The 21,855-nt window shown below is 48.7% G+C and overlaps 1 protein-coding gene across 4 annotated transcripts in view; it reads left to right on the forward strand.

The window, feature by feature from the left end:
- Positions 1 to 21,855, forward strand: part of CEP290 (centrosomal protein 290) — a 1,516,454-nt gene that overhangs the window by 631,385 nt on the left and 863,214 nt on the right. For all 4 annotated transcript variants that reach the window (XM_085653911.1, XM_085653913.1, XM_085653912.1 and 1 more), the window contains exon 34: positions 10,120 to 10,386. In XM_085653911.1, the coding sequence (XP_085510037.1) occupies positions 10,120 to 10,386 (267 nt within the window). The remainder of the gene's footprint in view (positions 1 to 10,119; positions 10,387 to 21,855) is intronic.

The raw sequence follows: 21,855 nt of genomic DNA on the forward strand, positions 1-21,855 counted from the left end.
CAGCAGCCCAAACCAACGCCCAGCCCTCAAGACATTGTGTTTGAGTGCCTCCATAAAGAAGATCAAGAAGGGAGTACTTCGTCATCAAAATCAGATATTCCTGGGAGGCGATGGAGGCCCTAGTACAGCACATCCCAGAGATATACTGAAAAAGATGTGAGTACCTAGTCGCGGAATAAAAGATAATTTCCTACACAACTATTTGTTGTGCATTGGGAACCGTAGATACTGCTTCCCGCAGTGTGACTACCAGAATCCTGGTCCATCGCAATGCATGGCTTCATGTGTGGCAGTTCAAACAGGAGGTCCAAAAATACCTCCTTAGTATCTCATTCAATGGGGAACATCTCTTTGGTCCTCAGGTGGTTGAGATGTTAGAGAAAATCAAGGATCCCTAGATTGCACAGACCATGGGCTTCCTACAGTCTTGTCATATGGAACAGTGCTTCTTAAATACATCATTCCAGAATTGAGAGCAAGGCCACACCCTCTGTCCATGGGCAACCCTACCTATGCCAACATCACACATTTTACCAAGTTCACGCAGGCAGAGGATACTTAAGGGGAGGTTACAGGGGCAGCAAGAGTTTGGTTATAGGCAGTTCTTATGAAAGGGCTTCTCCTCCGAAGCATCGACTTACTTACTCTCCCCACTATCACACCACATCTGTTGGGGGAGATTAAGGGATTTGCACTCTCGCTGGCAGGAAATCACCTCGGATTGGTGGGTACTAGCAGATGTCCAACAGGGCTACTGCTTAAAATTACATACTCCACTTAAGCCAGCAGGGGTAGCACTTGTTTGTACTAATTACACATTGCTTGCAAGGCACACAGTACATCATATTGGCGGACTAAAAGTAAAGTAGGAGTTCTCTTCCAGGGGATCCTCATCAATAGTCATAAGCATTAGAATATTCCCGCCCATGCGCGGGAATATTCTAATGCTTATGACTTTGATGAGGATACCCCTGGTAGAGAACTAGGATTACAGGTAAGTAACTAATCCTTACACAACATCCTGTGACTCAAAACTTTTTCCCTGCTTTTTCCCTGCTTGGGACTTTGCCCTGTGAACAGGGCAATTGCCCACCACCGTCTCAGGCCAGGGACCCCAATTTCCTCACACAACTCTTTCCCCAGTGAACTTGGTTGTTCAAGTCTCCACTTAACGTGTAAATCCTGGCACATTTCCTTCCACCGCACTGGATAGGGAATCCAAGAGGCTGGACACCTTAGGCAAGAAGAAGTTTTCTTTAAACAGCCTAGCACTGCGGTCTGTAAACACCACGTTCCTTTTGGGCCATTACTCCAATGCTCTTTGGGATTCGGTTGCACAGGTGCGGCCAATGGTTCTGGAGGAGGCCTCAACCATACTTTACCAAGCTGTTGCTGATTAGAGAGGTGCAGCTAAGTTCATAATCAGATGTGGACTGGATACCTCTGACTCTCGGGGCAGAACAGTTTACTCAGCTGTGGCTGTATGGCACCACACCTGGCTTAGAATAACTGGCTTTTTGAGGGATGTCCAAGCAACACTTGGACATGCTCTTAGATGGATCCCGTCTCTTAGGAGACAAGGCGGACTCTGCGCTTCATGGACAGCAGGACCACGATCAGGTTCTTGGGCTGTTCCATGGCCCCTTGACATCCTCAGTCCACCATTCGTTCATTTTGTGTCCACGGAGTGAACGTTGTCCTCCTGCTGCTGAGCTGCTCAAGCTGGAAGAGGTAGAACAATAGTTTCCTGTCACAGGGAGATGGGACCACGTCCCAGACAGGACGTAGTGTATTGGGCTGGGCTAGGGGCGCTTGCCAGTGCCACCAGACTGGCAAGCGTCACCAGACTTCTTTGAAGGGCTCATTTTGCTCCCACTCTGGCGTGAAACTAGACAAGTATCCTCCCCTCTGTCCAGCCCCTCCTCTGTGCCAGACCCCTAGGTCATCCTAACCCCTATCTTAGGGTATAAAAGGGCTTACCTGTGGGTGACTCCTAAGATTCTTCGTGGGACAAGATTCAAGCCTGAAACCATGTCACTGTTCGACCGTCTAGACACTTGGACTTCGCCTGTAACCGAAACTGCACCAAGGAAGACTCCTGCAGCTCGTGGTCTCGATGTTCTGCAAGTCTTCTTTGTCGTCTCTTCCTGTGCTTTTTACAGTGTCTTCAAGGACCTGTGTGCATCAAGGACACCCTAAGTAATCTCCCTTGAAGTGAAGGAGTCACTCCCCTGCATCTGCAGGCACTGCAACGAAGATGACCGGACTGCTCCTCCTAACATCCTATGGACTTCGATGGTTTTGCAACTCACTCGAGGCCTGACCTGTCCTCTCTGCAAGTTTGAGGCAAGTATCCCTTGTTGAAACCGCTGGGACTGAACCCCTTGTGCACCACATAAACTGCCGTTGCCAAGGCTTTTTTGCTCTGCACTCCAGAGATCTTCGTGCTACGAGCAGCCCCAGCCTCAACCGTCTCTTCCTGCCAAGATCAGCGCCCTCACCACATCCTCTGAACTGTGGGCCTTTATCTTTGTTCAGCTGCTCGAGATCCTCTTGTGGCTCCTGTGTCTATGGCCTGTTGCTCCTCTCGTGGGTCTTCTCCTGCTTCAGTGGGCTCCTCTGCTTGCTTGGGGCCTGCTCTGACTCTCCTGCACGTGGTCCCTTGGACCTTGCTGATCCCAACGTTGCTCCTCTTTTGCCTTCTATGCCTGTTTCAGCTGCCAGGGCTTATTGGAGCTCCTGCCGGACACTGACCCTCTGGTTCTCGACTTCCGACGTGGGACAGCTTGTGCACAGCTCCTGGTCTTCCTCAGCATCACCTGGTCCTCACAGCTGCAGCGACAAGCTTACTGTCATCACTCCTTCATTTACGTACATTGATGGGCATTGCTCTTCCATGCCTCCTTGTCACCTTTGAGTGGCATAGACTCTGTTCCCCTCTACTTGCAGGTTCTTCTCTTCAAGAATCCCACCCTTCGATTCCACTGGACTCTTGCACACTTTTTACCAGCTGAATCTTTACTGAAACCCTCCATTGTGGTCTACAGGGGTTTTCGACATCACTTCACACCTATGCACCCGGCTTCACTCGTGTAGTTATCCTGGTTCCTGGGGTGTCCACATTTGGGGGACTCTCCAACCCTCTGTCTTCCACAGGGTTTCTTCAGGGTCCACCTGGAAGGGGTCCTCCTTCTTCAAAACTGCAATGGCAGCTTTCACGTTGACTTCCATGGAGTACACAACTGTGTTTCCACTCTGCATCTGTGGGATTCCTAGGTACTTACCTTGGGTGGTTCCTTGTGTCCCTAGCTCCTCTGAGTCTCCTTATCCAAGTCCTGACTTCAGTCGCAGTTTGCATTCCACTTTTTTAGTATATAGTTTAGTCTCCCCCTGGAGACCACTGTTTATTGTGCTTACTTACATATTTGCAATTGAAGTATTGTGTGTATTTGTGTTTATATCAATCAGAGTACTTGTAGAGCGCGCTTCTTACCCGTGAGGGTCTCAAGGCGCAGAGGGGAGGGGGGGGTGCTGCTACTGTTCGAAGAGCCAGGTCTTGAGGAGACTTCTGAAGGTGAATAGGTCTTGGGTCTGCCGTAGGTGGGTAGGGAGGGTGTTCCAGGTCTTGGCGGCGAGTGAGGAGAAGGATCTGCCGCCTAAGGGCGTTCGTTGGATGCGGGGTACAGCGGCGAGGGCGAGGCTGGCGGAGCGGAGCTGGCGGGTGGGGGTGTAGAAGCTGAGTCTGCTGTTCAGGTAAGCTGGTCCGGCATTGTGGAGTGCTTTGTGTGCGTGGGTGAGGAGCTTGAAGGTGATCCTCTTGTCGACGGGGAGCCAGTGTAGGTCTCTCAGGTGGGAGGTGATGTGGCTGCGGCGGGGGACGTTGACGATTAGTCGGGCGGAGGCGTTTTGGATGCGTTGTAGTCGTCGTAGGTGTTTGGCTGGGATTCCTGCGTAGAATGCGTTGCCGTAGTCCAGTCTGCTGCTGACGAGGGCCTGTGTCACCGTTCTTCTTGTTTCGGTCGGGATCCACTTGTAGATCCTGTGGAGCATGCGGAGGGTGTTGTAGCGGGTGGAGGAGACGGCGTTGACCTGCTTAGACATGGAGAGGGAGGAGTCGAGGATGAATCCTAGGTTGCGTGCATGGTCGGTGGGTGTTGGTGCTGTTCCCAGTGTGGTCGGCCACCAGGAGTTGTCCCAGTCTGAGGGGGTGGGTCCGAGGATGAGGACCTCCGTCTTGTCCGAGTTCCGCTTCAGACGGCTGCTCCTCATCCAGTCGGCGACGGCCTTCATTCCCTCGTGGAGGTTGGTTTTGGCGGTGTGTGGGTCCTTGGTGAGGGAGAGGATGAGCTGGGTGTCGTCGGCGTAGGAGACGATGTTGAGGTCGTGATGGCGGGCCACTTGTGCGAGGGGGGCCATGTAGACGTTGAACAGCGCACAGTTCTTGTGAGGACGGGATGTCGTTGGCGATGGCGCTGGGGTTGGAGAGTTCCTTAACCCCTTCAGCGCGGCGCGGATTACCGCGCCATGCTGAAGGTTCGTTGTGCGGGTGGGGCCGTGACGGAGCGGTTCCGTCATGCGCACAGCGCGACCGACGTGCATGACGGAACCGCTCCGTCACAAGCAGCGATGAGGTTAACGATGCTGAAGAGCTCTTTGCTGTCGTGTGCGTTGTTATCCAGGCGGTCTTTGAAGGAGGATCTCTTGGCTAATCTGATGAGGTGGTGATGTCAGCGGGTGGCGTCCTTGTGGGCTGCGTGGTTGTCCGATGTGCGTTCGTGGAGCCATATTTTCTCCAGTTTCCGGCATGCGCATTTGGAGGTCTGGAGCTCGTCGGTGAACCAGGTGGCTCTCTTGCTGGCGTGGCTGTTGGAGGGTTTCTTGAGCGGGGCGAAGGTTTTGGCGCAGTCGTCGATCCACTGTCTGAGGTTGCGGGCTGCGGCGTCTGGGTTAGTGGGCTCGGTGGGTTGGTTCTGGGCGAGGGTGGTGATCAGCTGGTCCTCGGTGACTTTGCTCCAGCAGCGGCGAGGCAGCTGTTGGGTGCGGTGGTGCGTGGTTGGTTTCTTGAAGGTGAAATGGATGCAGCGGTGGTCGGTCCAGTGGAGTTCGTGGTGTGGTCGAAGGCGACGTGGGTGCCTGTGGAGAAGACTGGGTCCAGCGTGTGGCCGGCGGCGTGGGTAGGTGCGGTGATGAATTGTCTGAGGCCGAGGTTGACGATCAGGGTGGCGGAGTTGGCATCGTCGTTGTTCTCGAGGTGGAAGTTCAGGTCCCCGAGGAGGATGTAGTCCGTGGAGGCGAGTGCGTGGGTGCTGGCTAGGTCGGCGATGGAGCCGCTGAACTGAGCCCGGGATCCGGGGGGGTCTGTAGATGAGTGTTCCTCTGAGGGTGGTGTTGGGGTCGGTGTGGATCCGGAAGTACAGGTGTTCGGCGGTGTTGAGGGTGTCGTCTGCGTGGGTGGCGACCTTGAGGGTGGACTTGTGGACGACGGCTATTCCTCCTCCGATTCCGTTGGTGCGATCCCTGCGGTTGATCTTGTAGCCGTCCGGGATGGCTATGGCGATGGCGATGTCGGGCGCCGAGGAGTCGTTCCACCAGGTCTCGGTCAGGAAGGCCACGTCTGGGGCGGAAGTGTTGAGCAGATCTCAGAGCTCGATGGCGTGTTTGCGTGCGGAGCGGGTGTTGAGGAGTATGCAGCGGAGGAGATATACCAATGTGTTAGTGAGTGTTGTGTAATAAATAGACATATTTGTATATACACACTGTGTGATGTTTTTGCATTTAACCTACACTACATGATTAGATCTGGTAAAACAAGCTGCTTAAAACTCCTTCTGGATAAGCCTGGAGGCTGTTCTCCACAGCTACCACTTAGACAGCTTTCTAAGGTTGTCTAAGACCACTAAAATCACCATAAGGGTTGTCTGGATTAGTGCAAGGTGCCTCACTTAAATAAGTGTGCACCATATACAGAGCTTGCCTCCTACACCTGGTATATCTCCTACACGGAATACTTAAAAGGAAATGGGTAAGTAGCACGAATATACACTGGTCTCCAGGGGGTGACAAACCCATATACTAAATAAATGGAATGCAAACTGCAAATGAGAACGGGACCTGGACCAAAGGACTTACAAGAGCTTGGTGAACCAGGAACCACCCAAGTTAGGTACCCAGGAACCCCAAGGAGGCTGTGTGCAGCGTGGAAACACAGCCACGTGTTCAGTAGAAGTCAATGGAGAAGTCTCTGTTGCAGTTTTAAAGAAAAAGGATCCTTCTCAGAGGACCCCGAAGAATCCCTTTGGAGGATGGATGGTTGGAGAGCCACCCTACTCCTGGATGCCCCAGGAACCAGGTTAACTGCACCAGTGAAGCTGGGTGCATAGGGGTGAAGTGACTTTGGAACCGCCAGTAGACTACAATGGATGACTCGGAAAGAAATGCCTCTGGAGAAGTCTGTGAAGAAGTCCGGTGGAATCCAAGGGTGGATTCTTGAAGAGATGCAGCTGCAAACTGAGAGGACAGAGTCCATGCCACTTCGCGGTGACCAGGAGGTACGGAAGCACAATGCCCACCTTTGTCCGGCAGTTCAGAAGAGTTCAAGAGGACCTTGTCGCTGCAGCGGTGTGGACCCAGCGATGCTGTGGAAGACCAGGAGCCGTACACAGGCTGCCCCACGTCTGATGTCGATGTCCTGGTGGTTGGTGTCTGTCATGAGCACCAACAAGCCTTGGTAGCCCCAACTGGTGTGGAAAAGATGCAATTGTTAAAACCAGAAAGGTCCAAAGGACTCACCATGCGCAGTAGCATCAGAGCATGCCCCGAGCAAGCCGGGAAGCCAACCAAAGCAGAAGACAACCCTCGCGAGGACCCACAGGCTGAAGGCCACGGAGTTGCAAGAGGACCTCAGGCAGCTCACCAAAGATGGAGGCCCACGATGCAGGGAGGACACTGGTCTTCAAGGGATGAAATGCTGGACTCTGGAGCTTCTTGTAGCCCAAAGATTTCTGGAGTGCAGAGCCAACAAGCCTTTGCAACAACAAGTCAGCGAGGTACACAGGGGTTCATGTCCGAGTGGTTCAGAGAAGGGATACTGTCCTCCAAATTGCATGGAAGACAAGTCAGGCCTCCGGGGAGCCACAGATCTACCAGCTATGTTGCTGAGCCACGGGAGGTCCATAAAACGATAGGCTCAGCAGACTGGTCAGCTTCGATGCGGTGCCTGCAGATGCAGGAGAGTGACGTATTCACTCCAAGGTCCCTGGAGAACCTGAGCGAAACACAGACACAGACTAGGCAGAATACTTGCAGAACAGCAAGAACAGGAGCAACAGGAGTCTTCCTTGATGCATTCTTGTTTCCAGGCGGAGCCCAGTGAAGTCCAAGTGACCAGACAATTCAAGAGTGTTTTGGTTTCAGAGATTAGTCTTGTTACACAACGAATCCGAGTTCCCACCCACGGGGGAGCCCTTAAATAACCAAGGAAAGGGTTGTAACAACTCACGGATCCCTCCCAGAGGAGGGGCTGGACAGAATGAGGATACTCCCCTGTCCTTTGTCTAGTTTTGCGCCAGAGATGGAACCAAGGGTTCCTGAACTGTCTCAAAACAGTGTATGCAAGGAGGACACCAAATGTGCCCTTCAATGGAGTCTGATGGTGTTGTAAAGCACCCTCTCCTCAGCCCAATACACTAAGTCCTATCTGTGAGGTGGTTACATCTCCCTGTGACAGGAAACCTATTGTGCTACCTTCCCCTGCTCGAGCTTGGCTCAGCAGCAGGAGGTCAAAGTCATGTCTGTGTTCGGCAGCAGCACTAGCTTGCTGTCAGACCCTGAAAGGCTGTAAATGGGGCTACAGGGCGCTCCTCTAAAGATCCCCCCAGTACATGGGATCTTACCTCCAACACCGTAATCTGTGTTGGGGTATGATTCCAACATGTTTGATACCAAACATGACCCGGGTTGGCTCAGCCAATCTATAGTTAGCCATCTCGTAGTGGCAGATGTCCACTATATGTCTTAAAATAGCTGACCACACTTACAAAGCCTGGAGAATCGACTACTAGGTTTGTAGGTGTGTTCTGCTCATGTGAGGGCCCCCTCACACTTATAACCAAGCACCCTGTCCTCAGGACAGAAGGGCTTACCATAGGGGTGAGTTATTGGTTTTAAGTGCAGTGACATAAGATATAAGAAAATGTCTATCTGTTGTGAGAAGTGCAATCACCTTCTCACACAGGCTGCACTGGCAGGCCTGTAGACAGAGTTTAAGTGGATTCCCATGGGTGGCACAATACATTCTGCAATCCATGGGAGACCCCCGGTATACCTATGCCCTGGGTACCTTAGTACCATATACTAGGGACTTATAGGGGTACACCAGTAGCCAATTGTGGAGGTACCATATTAATTACCAAAGCCATTTTGGGAGAGAGAGCACAGATGCTGGGGTCCTGGTAAGCAGGATCCCAGAAAACTACAGTCAAAACATACTGACACTAAACTAAAAGTGGGGCAAACCATAAAAGAAAGATCCTACTTTCGTACAGCTCTGCATTAAGATCTGTTACGAAAATGGCCAAGGAGCGACCGCCGGAGTGCTTGCTTGCTCATTCCACCAGAGCAAAGTTTGCGACCATTCTATCAGCACATGTATTTATGTTCCTGGACATCTGTCCGGCTGCAATGTGCGATTCGCTGCACTTGTTAGCAAGCCCTACTGCTTGGACAGTCAGGTCCATTAGGATGGGCACTATGCCCTTTGGGTCCTGCAGGACTGAGTAGCCTAAATCCGTTTCACAGACCCGCCTCCGGGAAATTATTGCTTGGATATCTATTCTAAGGTAAGGTATTTGTGGCTAGAAGTGTCTATCAGATGAACAAGTTACTTACCTACGGTAATGCCTTAACTAGTAGAGGCTCTTTTTAGCCACATATTCCTTACTGACTCACTTGTTCTCCACGCTCTACAAACTGATTTTTAGGTTCAGGATTGTTCCCTTTTCATGGCCCTGGTTTCATACACCCATGGTCAAAGTTCTTCATGACTCCGTGCTCCTGAAGTGGAAAGTTGCGAAAAGAAACGTCAGCACACTGTGGTAGCGCTGATATAGGCACCGCGCCCATCACGTACGGCAAGGATGATGCCACATGGTGCCGAACGATGCCAGCTACTGGCTCGTAGGCGTACTGCTGAAGAAAAATTTCCAGATCCAGTCTGACGCCTAAGGACAAATCTGAGGTAAACAATCTGCGGCTAGATAGATTCTGTACCACATAAGGTGTTACCGAAGGTAAGTAACTTGTTCATCAAAGATCAAATCCTGGCTAGGCTTTCCTGGCCTTCTATTGATCTGAGGTTGTTATATTGTTTAAAATGTAACCATCTAATAGCAACAGCTGTTGTTCGTAATGGTTAGAAATGGCAACTGTACTTCATGAAGTGCTATAGAAAGACAAGTTATTATTATTTCTTATACACCTTTCTAGAAATGATAGAAATTTTTTCTTGCCAAGACCTACTCGTCACGATTTTTGCCTTATAAATTAAATTTAAAAAAACAGAGCATTGTTGAAAATAAAATTTATGTTTGAAAGAGCCAGTAGAATGATGGCCCAGTGGATGAAATGCTTGTGATTGAGATATTTAATGAATTGCGGGCACAAGTTTGACTCGCAATGACTCCCAACAAGGCTGACTCAGCCTTCCATGCTTGTCAGGTCTGTAAAGTGAAAATAAAAATGTTCAGGAAAAGTAACGACTGCTACTGCCAGTTCCAAGAATCTGCATGTGTGATGTGGAGCACCACATAAAAAACTAGGTTATTTTTTAGTAAGGTGATAATATTAATAACAACAATTCATATAATAATATATATTAAGAACAATATTTATTGTTTGTTATTATGCTTATTGTTGTTATTTTTGGTATTAGAATTGGTATTATTATTATTATTTTTATTATGTGCAGGAGAAGCCAGGAAAAACGGAGTTTCCAAACTTTCAGCATTTAAAGATCAATTATATTTAGATAATTTAGTTGAATTCAGCTGTTTCTAGGATAGGATTCTATTACTTTTCTTCCCTAAATTCTCCTAGAATGTAAAACATACGTTTTTGTTGCAGAAACTGAAAGAAAAAAGTGATGCTTTGTGGAGAGCAGAACAAAATGTTCTAGCCCGAGACAAAGTAATCAACGAGTTAAGGCTGAGATTGCCAGCTACAGCAGAACGGGAGAAGATACTAATGGAATTTGCTCATGTGGATCATGGTCAACAAAACCAACAGAACTTGAAGGTGGCCCATCAAACTATTGCAAATATGCAGGCGAGGTTAAATCAAAAAGAAGAAGTTTTGAAAAAGTACCAGCATCTTCTGGCAAAAGCAAGAGAGGTGAGTAAAACATGCATGAATTTTCTATTATGTATTTCAGATGTCATCTTAACAAAGGTGACTCAGCAAAGAGTGCAAAATGCTTCTATCAAACGACAACTCCGGGCACCTTTGGGCTTGTAGTTTGATGTCACCAATAAGAACCCCTCAATGGCAATATAGAACACATGTGAGATATATATATATATCTGTTGCCAATAGGTAGTTATAGTTAGGACCTAACTTGTTTAGCAAATAACTTTGGCGCTGTTTGACAAATCTTTAGTAAATTGTCAAAACTAGTTTGCAAGTCACTTCAGCTGCTGTCTGAAAAGTTTCGAGGTGATTCGTCAAGGAGGGGAGGTCCCAAAACGTGTTTACCCCAGCAATTTCCCATAGTGATTTTGAACACGACTACAGCTCTAACAGCTGAATTACACTTCATTTGGCGGAAAGCTAGCTCTTCTTCCAGAAAGAGCCCTTTTTGTAATTGGGTGTAAACACCTTCAGTACTTTTGGAGTTATTTAAGAGGAAAGAAATATAAATATCTAGGGACGCGAATCCTCCACGGATCTAACAGCTCTATTGCCGAGATCTGATTGGCTGCCAACACTTCAACCAGGAAAGGACTGAATTAATAATTTATTGCATGATCACTTAAAATAATTACAGGTTTTTGCAATTCAAGGTAAAAACATATCATATGGTGCAATCAAGTCTTAAAATCAATTAATGCATAATAACAGTGGGAGGCCATAATTTTGTTTCCATTCAAGGGACGAGATGATTCAGAACATAGAAGTTTCTCGATGCAGATTAGAAAATTCGTTTTCTTTATACCCCCAGTTTATGGATACTGGAGTAGCCAATATTATGGGCCTAGTATGAGGTAAAGAGCTTGTTAAAATCAATTATTTTTCCTGATAAATAAGAGACAATATTAATATTTTTTTGTAATTAGTACAACATACTGCGTGGCGGTACATAAGTGTTTCCAGATTCAAATTGCCCAGAAGATCAGGTCTCCTAGATTAACCTATGTTGTGGACTAAATTCATTGAAAGATCGGCTGCTCCTTATTAAAGGCTGGACAGTGACAGGTAGTTGATCTGTTTTTGTCCAGTAACTTGTCCTTTAGCAGTGAGCCATACTGATATATAAATTTCCCTAACGTGGCCGAGTCTGGCACCGTTTCCACGGTGTAAAAGAGGTGTAAGGCCTCTTTGACTGAGTGAGTGCCGTGATGTAAGAAGATTGGCCTCAATAGGGTGCAGCGGATATGATGAAGAGCCGGTTAACAAAGAACTATATGAGTCAGTGATTCTCTTCTGTGATCACAGTCTGCAGCGTTTGTTGTTTTCAGTTGATTTCCAGGCCGGGTTCAGTTCTCTGATTGGGAGTGGCCCTAGTCTTGCCCATACTATTTGATTTAGGGAGCATTTCCCCATGTCCTGATGGAGATGAGGCTTGTCTGGCTGATTTATTTGAGGTGTTGTTAGGGAATCATGTAAGGCTCATGCCAGGAAGACTTCCATGTCCTGTGCCCGGGAGCGGAGATGTAATAGCCCAGTCCTCCATGGCAAGTTGCAGGCTTTCCCTCACAGCTGTGAGATTTATGGACCAGGAAACATTATCTTTTGTGAAGATTATGTTTATGACTGCCTTCATAGTGCAGCTGTGGTTTTGTAAAAATATTTTGCCAAAGCAGCAATACATTCACGTTTTTGATTGACAAGGCCGAATTCAAGCCTAATCGATGTGTTCCTTGGGCAAGAGGGTAGTTGGAACATGGGGCAGGATGGATACAGTGGAACTGAGAAGAGAAGAGGTTAGGGTACTGCGAAGAATACCCATAGCGGGCTGTGGGAGAACATATTACAGGAGTTGCAGTAGCTTCATGATATCCCTTTGGATGGTTAGTTGAAAGGTAGGCCTTAATGATACACACATTGCGTAACACCCTTTATATATCTGTCTAAGATGGCCTGAGACAGGCTCCCTGGAGCTCAGACAATCTTGCCTCAGGCCCTACCTCCCGGTCACCCATTGGCTCTGAATGCCCACTAGGGGGGTGGGGAATGAGAGCCTACACACAACGGAATACGGTGGAAATGGGTACACACTGAGAAAGTGGTTAACATCAAGAAGAGGGGGACGAGAAAACTAATGAGGGATTACATAAAGGATGACTAGTACAATCTGAAGTTAGACAATGTTTGACAAAGATTGTTTATGATGTACTGAACAATATACTCCTGCCAATATCTTATGTTGGTCACAAATGAAAGCTCTGGAATGCATCGAAATAATGTACCACATGATGCTTGTACTGTGTCAAAATCTAATAAAAATGGTTTACAAAAAAAGAGGGTAGTTGGAATAGCTTCTTGTAACACATGAATTGGATCTTTTTAAGATCGACCACCAACATGCTGGAAACGCTTGCTGAGCATAGTTGACCAAGGGGAGCAGTTATGCTCGAATCAACCTCCTAATAGCCGCTTTCGTTTGACTATCGAGGCTGTTGTTTAATTTGCAAGTGCTTATGTGACCATCTTTACCTTTGTTCTTCGTCTTTTGTAGGTGCAGTGTTGGTCTTCCAGTTTCGCTCAACCATTCCCACAGAAACTTGCAATTTTGTACGCATTCAAGCCTTTGTGACCTCGGCCACCATCTTGTGGCCCTTTCTTTCGGGTAACGCCCGAATATCATTATTTTAGTTTTGCTTGCATTGGCTCCAAGTTCATTCTTTCTTTTATATGTATTCAAGACATTGAGGGCCTTTTGGTGGCCGGTGTTTGTGTGGTCTAAAGGGACGATATTGTCTGCCTATTGCATGAGGTGAATTTTGTTGTCTCCAGTCCTTGCTGTGGCTAAGTTCACACTCGTAGGGCCCAGGTCAGTTGTGCATAGGTTAAATAAAAGTGGGGCCATCACACAGCCTTTATTTAACCCTCAATTAGTTCTGATTTTAGATGTTGCTGTGTCCCCCGTGAGCTTGACTCTTACCCAAGTCCTGGTGCAAAATGACATGATAGGGGGCAGTAATTTAGGGCAGATGTTCCAGCTCTCTAATTTCAGACAAAGGATGTTCTGCACTATGCCGGCAAAGGCAGTGGAGTTGTAAATAAAACAGGCAAAGGTGGGTAGAGATGTAGGGGTAACCTCTTGGTGGGTTAGATATGAGAGGGCGACAATGTTATCCACTGGTGATCCTCTCGCTCAAAACCCTGTTTGGTAGAAGGGTAGCAGCTCCTTGGTGGAAGCCCAATTTGCTAACTCATGTAGTAATGTACGGCATAGGCTTTGCCCTCGATGTCCAGCAGTGCTATTAGGTGAAAATTTCAAACCCATGTGACCCTTGCCAGGAGACTACACCTCCCAGCAGCCTCTGCCACTAGAAGGGGGGCCGACGGAAGCTCTCGCCCACCACCACCGGCCTTATAGGCCTACGCCGACTCCTGCATCGCAGGACCCGTGTAGGTGGCGCCCGGTCAAAGCCCGGGCCAAGGGCTAGCCCGTCAGAGCCCAAAGGAGGCCGGGCCCTCCCTCTTTCACCTGCCCTCCAGCTCCACGTATTGTGCCTGCCCCCCTCCCCACCTGCTATTCCTCCACCACCTGCTGTCCCTGCCCCGGCATTGCCCATTTCAGGTCCTTGCCTGGTGCCAAAGACCACTAGAACCATCCACCAGGACCACCTATGGAGGCCTCCGCATGACCGTGCAGTGATCACGTGCAGTAAGCACGCTGCCAATGCTCCACCGTCTGAACAGCTCCTAGCGCCAAGACCCCCAGCTCTCTCGCCACCTGGCAATACACCGCCAAGGAGCTCCTGGACCTGAACCCCATACGCGTAAACAATACCTGCATCTTCTCCTCCCCACAATCCATCAAAGGCCCCTTCACCTGTCGCCACTGCCACTTCTCCTGTGACACAACCTACGAAAGATCCCGACCACTCCTGCCCACAAGACCAAGAACACCCCACAACCGCTCCACTGTATCCTGCTCAATGCCTGCTCACTCTGCAAACATGCCACAGAAATCTGAGACACCATCACCTCCCTCTCCACGGACGTTGCCTTCATCACCAAAATGTGGCTCAGCCCCTTCTTGAAATCCAACATCCAACATCACCACAGCCACTCCTTATGCTACAAGATGATACACCAAAACTGCACCAACAAACAAAGCTGAGGCTCAATTATATTCAAGAAAATCATCTGATGCACCATCACCTACGACGACCCCACGCCTCTCTTGGAACACCTCAACTTCCTATTACAAACTGATGCGAAGACCACAGTAAGAGGCACCCTGGGCTACAGACCCCTGGGACCCCGAGCAACATTCTGCGACGCCATCCCGAACCACATCGCTCCCCTAGCAGTCGATGCTCACCACTACATCTTATTCGACGACCTCAACTTCCTCATTGACGATCCCAACTACACCAACTCTATTGCCCTCCTGGAGAACCTGAACAACATTGTCGTCGCCCAACTGGTCACAGAACCCACACACAAAGCCATTTTCACCTCCAGTGACAAAATCTAATGCATCCACACCACAGAACTAATTTGGACTCACCACACCATTGTAAACTTCACCGTCACCCAGCACACCATCACCAGGTGTCAGATCTCTTGCCACACCAGCTGGAGCAAGGTCACCAAATCTCAGTGGTAACAGGCCTTCACCACCTCTCAACACGAGACCTCAACTGACCTCGACCAGGCGGTCTGAAACTTCGACTCCCAGATCAATGACAGCGCTGACCGAGTCTGCGCACTGAAATCTACATAATCCGCCACTAAGACCCCTGCCGACAGAGCAGCTCAGTAAACAGCCTTCCGCACCCATCACTGGCACATCAACGAAGCCAAGAAAGCAGCCATCACCACTCACATCAACTCTGCTGCCAACCACACAAAGGAACTCTTCAAAATAGTAAAAGAATTCTCCAACCAGACAGCCACAGAGAACACCATCCATCACTCCCAAGAAGTGTGCGACCCCCCTCTCGAACTACTTTTGCAGCAATATCACCAACACCTGAAACAATTTCAACCTACAACCCTCCACCCTCATCCTAACAACCTCAACCTGCCAGTGAACAGCAGACAAACCATTACCACTGTCCTGACCACCTCAGCCATCATGTTTTCCATATGCTCCGGGGCACCCACGGACCCCTGCCCCCACCCCCTCTACAACCTCGCAACAAACCCAATCAGCACGCATCTCACCTGCATCCTCAACTCCTTCATCTCCACAGCAACCTTCCCCGACAGATGGAAACAAGTAGACATCAGACCCCTCCTAAAGAAAGCCTCCACCAACCCCAGTGATTTACAAAATTATCGTCCATTCTCCCTGCTCCACAATACTCAAAGCCATCAACCACCTGCTCACTGAATTCCTAGAGCAAAACCACCTACTGGATACCCATAGTCAGGATTCCGTGCTAACAACAGTATGGAGACTGTGCTGACTGCCACCACAGAGGACATCAGAACACCCCTCAACTGCGGAGAAACTGTGATCCTGATCCTCCCCAACCTCAGTGGTGTTTGACACGTCTCCCACAACACCCTTGTCAACAGACTGTACAGCACAGGCATACAGCAAGACGCTCTCAAGTGGATTGCCTCCTTCCTCACAGGATGCACACAGCATCCGACTGCCTCCCTTCACCTCCGCACACAGACATCATAAGCAGCGTACCACAAGGATCATCCCTCAGCCCCACCCTGTTTAACATCTATATGACCCCACCTCGCAGACGGCGTCAGATCCCACAGACTCATAATCTCCTATGCAGATGACACTCAACTGATCCTGTCGCTCACCAAGGACCTCTCCAACGCCAAAAACAACTTCAGCAATACCATGACCAAGATAGCCAAATGGATGAGAGGCAACTGCCTCCAACTCAACTCTGACAAAACTGAAGAACTGATCTTTGGGAGAAACATCTCCACATGGGACCACAACTGGTTGCCTGCAGAATTCGGCCTTATACCCACACAGTCCGACTAAGTATGCAACTTTAGTATCATCCTCTACAGCCAACTGAGCATGAAATGACAAGTCAACGCAGTCGCCTCCTCCTGCTTCCACACTATGCATACTCCGTAGAATCTTCAGATAGATCCAAACCAACACCAGAAAGACTATCACTCAGACCCTCATCACCAGCCGCCTTGACTACGGTAACGCCCTCCACGCCAACATCTCCACCAAGCTCTTCAGAAGACTGCAGACAATACAGAATGTTGCAGTCAGACTCATCCTGGACCTCTCTAAACGATTCGCACATCACCCCCCACTTGAGAGACCTCCACTGGCTCCCCATCCAGAAGAGATGCCAGTTCAAGATTCCCATGCACGCTTGCAAAGCCCTCCACGACCTAGGACCTGCCTACATCCACCATTGATTGAACTTCCACCAACTGTCCAGACACCTGCGCTTCTCTTCACTCGCTCACACACCCCACATCCGTCGCAGCGGTGGCCGCTCCTTCTACATCACTTCCAACACCTGTAGCGACCTCCCGCTGCAGCTCAGTACAGCCACTTTGCTGGCAGACTTCAGAAAGAGACGCAAGATCTGGCTCATCAACGGAGACACAGTGCCCAGATACCACATGGGTGACAATGTTGTGCTTTACAAATGCCGATTGATTGATCATTTCTGGGGTCAGTATTGTCCCCCTTCTTGAAAATAGGCTGCATGATAGAGGCCCTCCATGTATCTGGGACGTCTTAAAGGAATATGCATTCATCATACAGCAGGGCGAGCACTGAGGCCCGGAATTGTGTGCCTTCTCTAAATAATGACCCTGGTAGGTCGTTGGGGTCGTTGCTGTCCTTTCTAATCCTCTTCAAGTCATTGTTGACCACAAGATTGTTCAGTACTGCCTGATCCATTGATGCCACATTTGTCTCAACCTTGGCTTCCTCTACTTCTCTCCTAAGGTAAAATTTCTTTAGGCGGGGTTTGTTATGAGGCTCGGTATAGAGGGCTTTGACATGTGCAATCCATTTTCCTGCTGGAAGCAAGTTCCCTCATTTGTAGTTCCCATGATATAATGTATTAAGATATTGCCTAAATTGTTGGTGTTTATTGGCTGCAATCAGGTCAAAGATTTTAACCCACTTGGCATTAAGTGCTTTTCGCTTGTGCTCCCATACAAGATGTTTGTTTCTTGACTGACATTATTAGCTGCTCCCTTGAGATGCTGTTTTTCAATTTTCTGTGTGTCCTCTGTTTCACCCTTAAATTCTGTGTGCTTTTTTTATCTTTGATACTGGGCACAGTGTGAGTTGCTTCCTTTTTAGGTCTCGCCTAGGCAGTGCGCATGCGCTTCTCTAGGAGGGCCTTTAGCCATCGGTCTTCACTTTTCAAGCACTGCACTCGTGCTAGTGGCAGCATCCACCTTGCGGGAGCGAGCAGCGGCGCGCCACAAGCACGAGTGCAGTGCTTGAAAAGTGAAGACTGCTCTCCCAAGCGCGCGCGCACCTCTCGCGAGCTCACCTCCTGCTCCCTACCTCATCTCCCCCCCTCTTCATCCTCCCTCGCCATGCCTCATTAAAAAAAAAACAGCGGCGCGCAGGGCTCCTTGTGTGTCAGGTAACACACAAGGCGCCGCTCTTTCGTTTTTGCTTCTTCTCATTCTATTTCCTGCTCTTTTCCCTACGGCTTGTACTTACCAGAGTGTCAATTCGAGTTTCTGCGGTTTCTGACTCTTTTCAAGCAATTGACGCTGCCAGGCAAAACACACCGTAGTCTTCACACAAGGCAGTTATTGTGGGGCCCTCCCAGTCCATGTGCAGTGCACACCCGCACCACTGGTCAGCACTGCGCACGACTCCCCATCCACATGTAAATCGTGGCACATTAGCGAATGGCGGGGCTGGAGGGTATCAACAGATTCCGGGCCAATCAAAGGTTAATCTATCGCTAAATTGCAGCCTGTGCACAAAAACACGCCTGTGGTGCCGCAGCTGACACCAGCTCGAAGACTTTGGAGGAAGGGGTGCCCTTTCGAAGTCTGTCCCGTTTCAAGAACCTTAGCAGGGCTGTTTGGAGCCCCCTGGCAGGGTTTTGGCGGCTTTGTTGACAGGGTGCTCTTGGGTCACAAGGCAGCTTGCCACTTTCCCCAAGGGGCATACGACCTCCCTCCTCTGCTTCCGACCCCGGGTCAGCGTGTGGATGGCTCATTGGCAGTGTGCCATGCCCCGCCCCTGCCACTAGGCCCATGGATATATATTCAAGGTTCACTTGAAAGTGTCCTGGGTCCCTGGCGATCTGTGGTATGGCTAAGGTTTCTAGATCACTATAGGACCCCTTGGGAGCAGCCCCCCTACCACCACCAAGGACATCTTGGTGAATGGAATATTAGCAGGATGCCCTGTGCCTTGCAGTCCGTCTGCCCTGCCCCACCCTGTTCTATGGCCCTTTGGTAGCAAACCCACCTACACCCCTGTAAGCACCATTGCATGAACCAATGGCAGAGTGCCCTCTGCCACTCTGGGCAGCCTCTTGTGTGTTGCAAGCAGATGTCACTCGAATCGGAAGAGGTCATTGGGGAGGCCGGAAGGGACCTCTTTGCTCAAACTAAATTAACAGTGTGGAAAGGCTGTCCCAGTCCGCAGAGGCCTGATCTGGTCGGCAGCATCAGTTGTAGGAAACATGCCTTCCATCTTCTTAATGTGAGATCCGTCCTGTGTGCTACTCAACTTGGGGTTCCAGGCCACGTAATACACATTTTTGGGAGTTGACTCTCCCCCAATCAGCTCAAACCAGACCCTTAGCCAAACAGGCTGGTGCTGCCTCTGGGAATCAAGGTGCAAGACTGTTGTGCGAAAAACAAAATATCGAAAGTTACAATTTTAAAACCGGATTAGAATGGCTATGACTATAATCACATAAACGTATACAAATACGTGACTGGGTGGAATGCCTGAATTAATCTCAGCCACTGGTAATTACCAAGGCTGCACCCCAGTCCATCGTTATTTTGCACACTATACCACCTCAGTTTGCACTCAGCCATATGCAAACTAGTCTTATCACTTCCATGTGTGATCCACACGAATACAATACTTCAGCTCTTTGCCGCATAACTTTACTCCTTCGCTCTCCGCATTCTTATATCATCTACTCTTCTGCCCTCTTTTTATCATCCGATCACCTCCCTTCTTACTTCATCCCTTTATTTGCTGCTCTATATCATTCCTTCACCTGCCGTCTTGTATTGTTCCTTCAACTCCACCTCGCAGCTTCCCTTCCTTCACCTGCCGACTTATATCATCATTTCACCTGCCCTCTTTCATCATTTTTTCACCTGCCGTCTTTTTTCATCCTTTCACCTGCCGTCTTACTTCATCCCTTTATTTGCCACTTTATATTATTCCTTCACCTGCCATCTTGAATCTTTCCTTCATCCCCGCCTCGCAGCATCCCTTCCTTCATCTGCCGTTTTATAAAAATACGTCACCCCACCTCGCAGCATCCCTTCACCCCTGTCTTCTATCGTCCCTTCATCTGCCATCTTCTACAAAACTCCTACTGCTTTATCATTCATTCACCTCCAGCCTTGTATCATCCCTTCACCTCCTGCCGCATATCACCCTTCCACCTGCCCACTTATGTCATCTCTTCACTTGTCACCCTATATCACCTGCTACCTTGCACCATTCATTTATCTGCTCTTCCACTGACATCATCCCTTCACATGTAACCTTGTTGTAACCACCTCTTTTTCGCCACCCGCTGCTTTTTTTCTCACCTTCTCGTTTATATTTGCTATATGCACTCATTTACCATTTTTATTGCCTCACATGGTCCATCATCATGCCGCTTTTTATCATCATGGCTTAGTTAACCCAATGCTGCCTTCATCATCCCTTCCCCTCCTACTGCTCTGTGTCAGAATTCAGCCTTACACCATCTACTCGCCTGCTACCTTGTCAGCCCTCCATATACTGCCTTGGATTATATTTTCTCTATTACTGTTCTATGCCATGAATTTGTATGCCTTTTACCTTCCTGCGCCTGTAAATCATCACTTGAACCTCTGCTGCTTTACACCATCCATTGACATCTTGCCTTATATCATCTCTCGTTACCCCCATGGTACCTTATATCATCCTTTCACCCTCCTGCTGTTGTATGTATACTCTTCAACATCTAGTGCCTCATATATCACCCTTCACCTGATGCCTTTTATCGTCCGGTCCAACACCGGCTCAAATTAAGCACTGATATTCTCCATTTCCCTGCTGCCTTACTTCACCCCTTCACCTGCCGCCTTATAAACAAGCATTGGCCTAGCCAATAGGTCTCGCTTTTGGGACCTTATAAGTATTTAGTTATGCAGCACAATATCCTTGGTGCAACAACATGAAATGTTGCATGGTTAAACACCTATAAGGTCCCAAATGCAAAACATATTGTCTATGCCAATGCTTGTTAGTTGTAGACTGGGAGTTTTCCTTTTGAGAGTCAACACAGCCATTCTAGACCAGTCCTTGATGATGACTGATTTTTGATGCTTGGCAGGCCAGCTTTCCCAGTTTGACTTCCATCTCAAACATTTCCCTTTGGAAATGGCAGACCATTTAATTGTCTAACGGAGTTTGTAGTGCTCCTCACCATTTTAGTTCTCAATGTGCACAGGGGACCATGAGTTTGAGCTGATGCATCCCGGGGAGCCAGCAAGGTGGCATTGTCACTCTCAATTTGTTGAATCACATAATTTGCGATGCATCTGCTTAGGTCCTGGCTCAGGAAGATGAAGTCAAGTGTGGTAGAGTTGTTGAAAGAGGGTGGTTAGATGGTCCAACGTATGTTCTTTTTTGCAATGATGTGGGCTGATTCAAGGTTATACGTCTGCAGAGAGGTGTTACATTTCTGGGTTGTTTCACTGAGCTATCTGGTGCTTATGACATCCTCTCCCAAAAAGTGCATAATAAACTCTCCCAGCAAAATGATTTCCAAGCCCGGCTGTGTAGTTATGACTTTTTCCAAATGGTCAATCTTTTGATCTAATATTCCTAGGATGCTGGTTCCCTGGACATTGAAATAGACGTTGGTGATTAATATCTCCAGGGTTCCTACAGGACTTGTGAGGCCTTTTAGGATGCCTGCTTGAAGCATTCCCAAGGTGCTGTTTAATTCCAAAAAAGATAGGTTTATTGAGTGTTCGATATAGATGGAGTTGCCTTCTGAGGGCCTCCCAAATAATTGTGCCTTTTTGGCTGGTTTATAAAATTCGGCATATCCAGATAAAAGTGTAGGCCCATGTCTCCCATAGGTAAACGATGTCTGCTTCATCTAGAAGTACAAGAGCGGCCTCGCTCAGTAGAATCTTGATGATTCTAGGAATGTTACATGACGCTGTGTTGAAGGTTTTGTTCTGGCTTGCCCCACCCGATGCTTCATGTGCGTTATACTAATAATTTCTTGGGTTCTTCTGATT

Source organism: Triturus cristatus, chromosome 4_1, assembly GCF_964204655.1.
Source record: "Triturus cristatus chromosome 4_1, aTriCri1.1, whole genome shotgun sequence".
Taxonomy (NCBI): domain Eukaryota; kingdom Metazoa; phylum Chordata; class Amphibia; order Caudata; family Salamandridae; genus Triturus; species Triturus cristatus.